At 37.0% G+C, this 9,284-nt stretch overlaps 1 protein-coding gene across 2 annotated transcripts in view; it reads left to right on the forward strand.

Moving 5' to 3' along the window:
* LOC122069688 (MACPF domain-containing protein CAD1) overlaps positions 1 to 9,284 on the forward strand; it is a 20,469-nt gene that overhangs the window by 8,026 nt on the left and 3,159 nt on the right. For both annotated transcript variants that reach the window (XM_042633755.1, XM_042633756.1), the window contains one exon: positions 6,796 to 6,979. In XM_042633755.1, coding sequence (XP_042489689.1) covers positions 6,796 to 6,979 — 184 coding nt within the window. The remainder of the gene's footprint in view (positions 1 to 6,795; positions 6,980 to 9,284) is intronic.

Here is a 9,284-nt window from a genome sequence, read left to right on the forward strand (position 1 = left end):
TCGATTGGATCAAACACCAATCCCTAGGCCTTGATCAAACACAAGGAACCACCATTGATACCCAGCGGCAACAACAAGAGAGTTTTCTTTTAAATTCAAATCGTCTCTCTGTGATGAGAGCTCTCCTTTATTTATAATAATGATGGGGTGAGGGAATTACAAAATAGAAGGTTCCTTAAAAAGGAAACCAAATATTCTCCTAATACAATAGTTACTAAAAACTAAAATTAGAAACTAGTTGAAAAAGGAAACTAACTACTAATGACTTGACTCAATTAACAACTTGACTCCTAAAGAAACAAATATAATTTAAATCAAGCCCAATTAAAAAGGAAACTAATGAAAATGGAAACTAACTAGTAATCTTGTACTCAATCTTAGAGCCCCCCTTTTAGACCCATAAAAGTGGTCTATTACACTCAAAACACATGGGATCAAAGGCCTAACATGTATAGAACCCAACCCTTGGCTTATTCCTAATAAAACAAGCCTATTTTGGTAATTAATCTGCATCAACTCTCTCCATCTTGAAAAAATTCGTCCTCGAATTTTGCAGTGATAAAGAGGAAACAACATGTGCGTAGCAGCTTTAACCATTCCCAAACAAAATTCTGGTTGCTTGTAGATTTTTGGAAGGTAGTCTTCAAGGTGTGGAGCTTTCTCTTCAAAGAACCATGATGTCATAACAAACTCTATATGCTCAACCTCTGAATCAATACCAACTGTGAATGTCGTGTGCATAGAGTCGTCAATGTTGGTAACCTTCTTATCAAGGATTGGAACAAACTCTTCCTTTTCATCATGAATCTCAAAGACTTGTTGTGGAGTGCTTTCAACCACTACATCATTGTCCACGGCTTTAGTCTTGTCTACTATGCTCTCTTTAATGCAGAACTCTTCTATGGAATCTTTTGTCTCTTGACCTTCTGTTTTTGAAGCTTTAAGAACCATCTCTTCAATGTGAACCTTGACTTCAAGTTCTTTTGGTTTGTATGGAGGTATCTTTACTTCACATAGGGGAGTTGTGGCTCTTGGGGGTGTTGAAGTGTTAGGTTTAGTGGCTGGAAAATTCTTCTTAACCTCCCTAGCTTGGTAACTAAACCTTCTACCTGGCTGTGCTAAAAGTTCCTTTGCTCGAAGAGCCTTGTCAAAGCAATCTCTCATTGTATACACATCAGCAACACTAATTCTTCTATTAATTTTAGCTCGTAATCCCAGTCAAAACTGAGAAAGTAATTGCCTCTCATTCTTCCTAATGTCTGTGCAAGAATAAAGTGCATCAAACTTATTCATATACTCCACCACAGTCATATTTCCCTGACGAAGAGAGTTCAGCTGGTCTTATATACGAGCTCTGAAATTACGTGGCAAATACTTATCAGATAGTTCTTGCTTCATCTCTACCCATGTAGTAGGTTCTCTACCACGGTCCTCCAGTCATACTCATAGGTTCTCCACCAATCACGGCCAGCCTCAACTAGCTTGGCACGAGCTAGTTTCATCTTCCGTTCCTCAGGTAAGTCATAATAATCAAAATAATCATCCAGAGCAGCTATCCAATCATAGAACAATTGGGGGTCATGTCTCCCATCAAACTCCTTCAGATCGAGCTTGACTTTCTGTGAATCTCCAGAGTATTTCTGATATGTGGGGTATTCAGTCTCAAAATATCCTCTTACATGCTCTTCAAAAGTAGGTTGTGCCATCGGAACCCTTTGTGGTGCTCTCAGATTAGGGTTTGCTCTCCTATTAGTCAACTGAGCAACTACGTTCAATGGGGTGTCCGCTTCGGGTGTTGTACGTGAACTGCCAGTAGGCTGTTGGGGTGGGGTCTCTTCATTCAACAACTTGGCATCCAATTCAGTCTTTAGTTCAGCTCTCATATTCTGTATCAACTCCATAATAGAAGCTAAGGTGGGGGTGTTCTCAGCCATGCTCTGATACCACTTAATGTAGGAATAGGTTTGACAAGTCAAACTAGACCCAAACAACAGGATCTTGTAAACCAAAGAATAACCAAGAACCCAATATACCAGCAATAATAAATCAGCAAAAGCAATAATAAATCAGCAGTCCATCGATCTCAGTCCAGCAGTATTGATTAGGACAGAACAACAGTAATTAAATAAACATAACCAAGAGCTTCATATGACTCTTAGAGGTCCGAATCAACAAGAATAATGATCCACAGTCCTGAGACAACAGTATATTAATAAATCTGAGACTGTAGGTTCTGGAGACTTGCAGTCGATCCCAATAGCTTCAGAAAAGTCTATAGCAGAATATTAGATAGCATATTATAAACTCAGATCACCAGTTAAAAGGTCCAATCCATTGGAGAGTAAGGGCAGCATTCAACCTCCACATCCAACACAGATCAGACAGCAGTTCTGGACAAAAACTCCAATCGGCCAGAATATGAATAATTTCTATAACTAACAACTCCTTGGTCCGATTACTCTAAAAATTGGATCGAGTCTTCCATATAGCAAGGGTAACACTTGACCAGAAACTCAAAGCCATCGGGTGGCCAGAACTCCAAATAGACTAGGTCGACAGAATAGGAAACAGAGAGCTTAACTTAGAAATTTCTACAGAAAATTCAGATTACTTACCTGTTCTGTTGGAGAAGATAATCCACTAAAGAAAACCAGAAAATAATAGCAACCCACTCGGACTTCTCGCCGCAGAGTGACGATTGGATCAAACACCAATCCCTAGGCCTTGATCAAACACAAGGAACCACCATTGATACTCAACGGCAGCAACAAGAGAGTTTTCTTTTAAATTCAAATCGTCTCTCTATGATGAGAGCTCTCCTTTATTTATAATAATGATGGGGTGAGGGAATTACAAAATAGAAGGTTCCTCAAAAAGGAAACCAAATATTCTCCTAATACAATAGTTACTAAAAACTGAAATTAGAAGCTAGTTGAAAAAGGAAACTAACTACTAATGACTTGACTTAATTAACAACTTGACTCCTAAAGAAACAAATATAACTCAAATCAAGCCCAACTAAAAAGGAAACTAATAAAAATGGAAACTAACTAGTAATCCCGTACTCAATCTTAGAACCCCCCTTTTAGACCCATAAAAGTGGTCTATTACACTCAAAACACATGGGATCAAAGGCCTAACATGTATGGAACCCAACCCTAGGTTTATTCCTAATAAAACAAGCCTATTTTGGTAATTAATCTGCATCATTTGGATAGTGAAGAAAGAACATATCATTAAAGTAAATATCAGTAAGATGAGGATGTCAAGATAGCTGAGTGGCAAAACCAGAATAGAGAAAATAAGGAATCAACATATTAGAGACTTAGAGGTAATATAGGAGTAGCTCTGAATCTCTGATACATGGTAAGTTGAGAGTAAGTTGTTTGAGGTCGCATGTATGTACGCAACGAAGATCTCCAAATGCTCTACTAAGTAAGAGTGGTATACTGGTATAATTCAGATCAGAGGAGCTAGAAAGCAAGGCATATGCCTAAATGACTTGTGTAGTGAAAAAAGAAAAAAAGCATTGATTGCGACCAAAGTATGTCTCTGAATATAGTTGAATGACAGGATCTTTGTATCCAACACATTTAGTTGGGATCCAGCTTAGTTGAGTTGAATTTTGTGGAAGTTGATCAAGGGTCTCTTCCTTAATGGCTGTCAACTGGAAAGTTTTTAAAGCAACCAATGTTACCTGGACACAAAGTATACAACTGTAGTGTAGCAGAGATTCCATTTCTTGAATTCTTATTGGCTTACATGAATTGTCATATAGAGGTGGCTCATAATTCAAAGTTTCAAGGTAACATAGAAAGAAGCAACCAACTCAGAGTAGTAAGCTCTTCATGTGAGAGTGGAATCTGGATTTTTCTCCCTACTCCCTACCGCCTTCTCCCTAGTCATCAATGAAAGACTAGAGGAGACACCAAATTTTGTAAATCTATTGGAGCAAAAATCCCCTGATGGATTAATATGAAAACAAATTACTAAAGTTTGAGATAGAAAACAATCTTATTGGTATAAATAAGAGTTACGTAGGGCCATGGCTTCCTTCACCAAGCACTCTGGTTCATGAGCTGAAATCTCTGAGTCAAATTGATGAAGGAATGCTCTGTCAAAGAATGGATTTCCTTCCAAAGAAAATTACTTCTGCTTCAATCAACAAGTGTAAAAAAAAAAAAAAAAACTTATCAAGGACAGTTTGAGCTGCTCTTTCCTTGCCAATGTCAGTGCTCATATATTATGCTGTCTTAACAGTTTGCTAGTGATCCCTCTTTTTGTCTGTTTACATATGATAAGTCCCTAGGATGATGATTCTATGAGCTCCATTCATCTGGGGTATGAGGAGGTCCAAAATTCCGGCAGCGATGCTAATAATATTTATAGTCATTTATTGGCAAGACATTCTATTATGATTCATGAAATTCAACTGTATATCTCTATGAAACTCAGGCTTTGGTGAAGAATTACTTAGGATGAGTACTAATAGTGATTAATAACGTCAAGAAATCCAAATCCAACCGATGTACAGATCTCGGTGGTTTGTTGCTGTATATACTGGAAACTTTATGAAGTTCGTAAGTCAGAAAATATCTGTTTATGTTTAGGGAATTCACCTGGGTTCATATCTATCCAAATTTATTCAAGTGAGGTGCATTTAGTCTGCCACTTGGCAGTCAGTCAACCATCAGTTGAAAGAGTTCTTAAAGTGGAAAAATCAAACATATTTGGGCTTTATCATGTAACTCTACCAGTTAAAACATTACGTTGCACGCATATGATGCCATTTTCAGGTCCACCTCCTCCCTCCATTCCACACGCACAAAAGGGAAAAAAAGAAAGAAAGAAAGAAAAGAATAGATAAGGAAAGGAACATTTGAGGGTTTCATATCTTCTCTTCCTGTGGGTAAGATCTGAGGGTTTTAACACAGAACATCAACTTGTGTGTGTGTGTGTGTGTGTGTGTATTCCTTCTGGTTTCATTCTGCTTTAGTATACCAACATGTTCTGAAATTTGCTTAAAGGCCTTCAAGTGGACGCTGATGTGCTGAAATATTCTTTAACTGGAGATGTATTTCTCAATATGTTGCCTTTTATTCTCATGCCTATAGATACCAATTTTCTCTCTATGGCTCTATGCGTATTATGTTGGCTGTTTAGTTTAGTCTTCAAGTGATGATTCTTTTTGCCTTGTTTTTCAATCTGTATGCAATAATGAAAGATTTATGCATGCCACTTTGGACAGCGGTTTCTTCATTCTTTTAACCGACTTGAATGGTTGATCCGTTGAACAATCTCCTGGAGCTCTTACTGGATCATTGAACTAATGATTCAGTTTGGGTATCAAAACCAATCTTTCAAGGGAACTTGTTTGGCCTGTGCAATCAAACCATTGATCTTTATGGGCAAATGGTGAATCGTTAAATCAGTGTATAAAAAGTGTTGTCAGTGATGCTGGGGCTATAAGCATTTAAAATTGTAATTTCTGACAGATAATTGCTGTAGATTGTATTGTATTTCTAGCAAAGATATTTAAAAAAAAAAGTGATAGTGCTCACTTTTTTGAATGGGAAGAAGAGGACTGCAAAGTTGGAAAGTGAAGACACAGTGACCCGATAAACATAATGAAAGATTGTGAAAAGGAGAAAGAGTAGCTTGTAAGATACTGAATTTGGCCTTGCTAATAAATTAATAAATTTTACCCAGAAAAATCTGTTGTGTGCTTTCTGATTGTTTTTCCTACTTCTTTCTGATGGTTTAAAGAGAAAATTCATAATATTAGGAAGGAAAAAGGTTGAAGAGTGCCTCTTCATGAAACATGTATTGTAAATGTATGATTGGTCTAATTGTGTGATTTCGGATTATTTTTCCTTCTTTCTGATACTTTAAAGAGAAATTCATAATAATAAGAAGGAAAAGGTTAAAGAACGCCCCTTCATGAAACATGTATTGTTAATATATGATTGTGTAACTAGAGTCCCAATTACTAGAAAAAGAAAGGAAAAGGAAAAGAATGTCAGAATTTACATCACAACTAGAAAGGTAACTGTACATCATAATCCACTTTGTGTCGAGCCACTTAAATATGTAGGACCATTTCTTTCTCACGGTTCAAACCTCTTATGAGGTTTTCCAATTAACTGAGAATTTCTCATCACACTGCAAAAAGATAATGATACCTTCTTCACAACCTCATGATGAATTTGTAATGTAAGAGAGGATGAAACATGCTCTCCTCACAAGCATGCATAGATCAGTAATAAATCTACTGTGGTTAATGAGGTAGTCAACTGTTGATGTCATATCCAATCAACCCATGATCCTTCTTCCTCTAATGTTGACAGCTGGTTGGGTTTGAAAAACTGGTTTCTGTATAAGGATTAAAAAGCATTGAATATAAGTGGCATTTACCGTACTTCTTACGTTCTTTAGTATGGGCTATTGGTTAAACAGGTTTTTACCCAGTGTCAGATATAAGGCATGACTTTTCAAACATGGTGATTAATTAATTTGTCCAAATGGCTATTGTACATGTATGGTATGTTCTAGTTCAACATAAAAATAATTTACTAGGATACACTCACATTTACAAAGGGATTGTGCCCCTTGGTCTCTCTGTTCCTTCCCATCTCATGGAATTATGAGTGTTTATTGGACTGAATCATTACTTTGTGATTCTGATGTTTTTGGCAACTGTTGCTCGATGCATATTTAGTGTTTCCCTTCACTCAATCAGTTTGTCAGCCTGAAGTCTGTAAGTGTTTCATTTGGTGAGGATCTTTTCTGTTGCAGGATGTTACAGTCATTTTTAGGAGGAGAGGAGGTGATGATCTTGTGCAGAGTCATGTTGATTGGGAAGAGACTGTACCTTTGGCACCTGATGTCATCAACATGAAATTTTCGCCCATCGTTTCTCTTCTGGATGGATTGCCTGGGATAAAACATCTGGCTCGTGCCATTGATTTATACTTAGAATGTAAGAGTTTATTAACGTCGGCTTTTTTATTGACTTGGAATTTCAATGCTGATAGCAACCTTTTTTCTGATAGAATCGATACTTTAACTCCTTTTTTTGTTGGATTCCTATATGGAAGAAATCAATATTTCCACCCCCCCCCCTTGAGATTATATTTGTTACCATTGTAAAGTGGGTGGGGTAAAACAAAAGGATAAAAATGTTTTCAAATCTGGATTTTTTTCATTGGAATAGCTAGAAGAGAAGTAGAGTTTAACAGTGGAGTTCATCCTTTATAACAAACAATAGTAAAGAAACGTATAATAAGTACACATTTTTCCCTACTGTATTTGACTTCCGAGTATTTCATGCCCAGACAAAAATAGCCTGAAGGGAAATGACCCACTTTATTCTGCTGATGGCTAAATATATTTTTGGACATGTTCATGTGGACAATATGAACTTCTCCCTTTGCTTATGATGTGATACAAATGGTATCCTGCTGGAAAGTTACCATGTCATACTTCCTTGAAAGGAAGAACAAGTGAAGTCATTCTTGAAGTAGTCTCTTCCACGTGCCTTTTTGGTAAAAAGACAGTTTTATGAAGATAACTTGGAAATAAACCTCTTTCATAAGATTCAGGATTTTTGTGCATCTAGTGAGATCACCACTGTTGTGATTCCCTGAAATCATGAATGCCTAACATCCTATATTCCCATTTCCTACACCTTCTGAAAGTACAGTCTGTTATCCAGTTGGTTTGACTCTATAATATATTGCTTACGACGATTGAAGCATTTTCTGGCTGATTATCAGCATGAAAATGTATTTATTTTATTATTATTATTTTTTTAAGAACATTCCTGCGCTAGTATCTCAGGCAAACATTGTTACTTTCTTGTAGTGATGTGTCTGTGTATGTGCATGCAATGTAAGCATCTCTCTCTGTGTGTTGGCTATGCTCTTGACATATGAATAGTTTCCATGCTTATCTGATTAGAAAAATGATATGTTGGTCTTCTTCTTATCTTTTTGGTTTTAATTTTCTCCTGGTCTAGTTTTTCTTCCCCCTTCTTATTCCTCATCCCTTCCGAGTTCCTATTTTTCAGCTGCTATGTTGTGTGGTTGAACTATTCCTCCTGCCATTGTTCTCCACTGGCTGGGAAGTTTCTCAGCATTGGGTAAGATATTTGTTTTGTTCTTTTATTTATTTTTTATATTTATATCTATTTTTTTAGTTGGGATGGGGTTGGTGGTTCAACTTCCTTTAGAAAAGGGGCTTATAATAAGAATTTCATATAAGATTTAGGGATGTTGGAAGAGATGATTTAGTCAAGGTTGCATATAATATGCTACTCTTCAAAAACTGACACAACTTTCTCCAAGCCATGTATTGAGAGGGTTGAGCATGAAATAAGAATCTTGGAGTTTTTGGAGGTTCACAGATTGACCCATCAACTTCTCTGACGAGGTCTATACTGATTAGGATAGCTTCACTGAGACAAATTTAGATGCATTTTTTTCAGGGAAGGAGAGGATGAAGACAAAGGAGTCAAGTAAGTCAACCATGATATGATTGGATGATAAATCAACAGAAAAAGTAAATCAGAAAAGGAAAGGCAACCTGGAAACTTGAATGGTTGAGTTGATAGAAATGCAGCAGATTGGAGAGCCACGAATTTACCTGTGTTGTGGTTCGATACCAAGAAAGCATCTTTCTTTATGAATGGAAGTGCACTGTTGTTTGAGTTGTTGAAAAAGATGAGAATGGTGTAACTTGGATTGGAGTCCACAATTTCTGTTAATGTTAATGTATTTGAGTACATGAAATGAAAAATTTGCCTTGGTCTCCCACAGTAGCCTTATTAGCTTACGTTTACCATGAATAAGGACCTTCCATCACCTAAAATTCTTCAGAATTGAGAGTTCAGCTGCTGACAAATCGTGGGGCCCCAGTTCTTTATGAGGTTTTGCTTCCTCAGGGCAAGGATGGTGGAAATTTTGTATGGAAATGGTGGTTGTGGCCTAGTGGATATCAAAGTGGATAGGGTTACCGATGTGGTGTATCCGTGTATGTGGCTTTGGGAATAGTTGAGAAGCATTGGACCAGAAGAAACTATTACAGGGTGGAGTTACATATTCATTGTGGAGAACCAAGGTAGCTGTGAACTATCCATGGGATCCAGCCAGGGAATAGGCTTGCACACTGTGAACCACAATACCACATATATCCAACTTGATGTATTACAAATCTGACGGCATACATGTCATAAAAGTTTTAGCCAACTATTTTTTGCATCAATCTGTTTTTTTTTTTTTTTTTTT

The sequence above is a fragment of the Macadamia integrifolia genome, unplaced genomic scaffold (genome assembly GCF_013358625.1).
Source record: "Macadamia integrifolia cultivar HAES 741 unplaced genomic scaffold, SCU_Mint_v3 scaffold69, whole genome shotgun sequence".
NCBI lineage: Eukaryota > Viridiplantae > Streptophyta > Magnoliopsida > Proteales > Proteaceae > Macadamia > Macadamia integrifolia.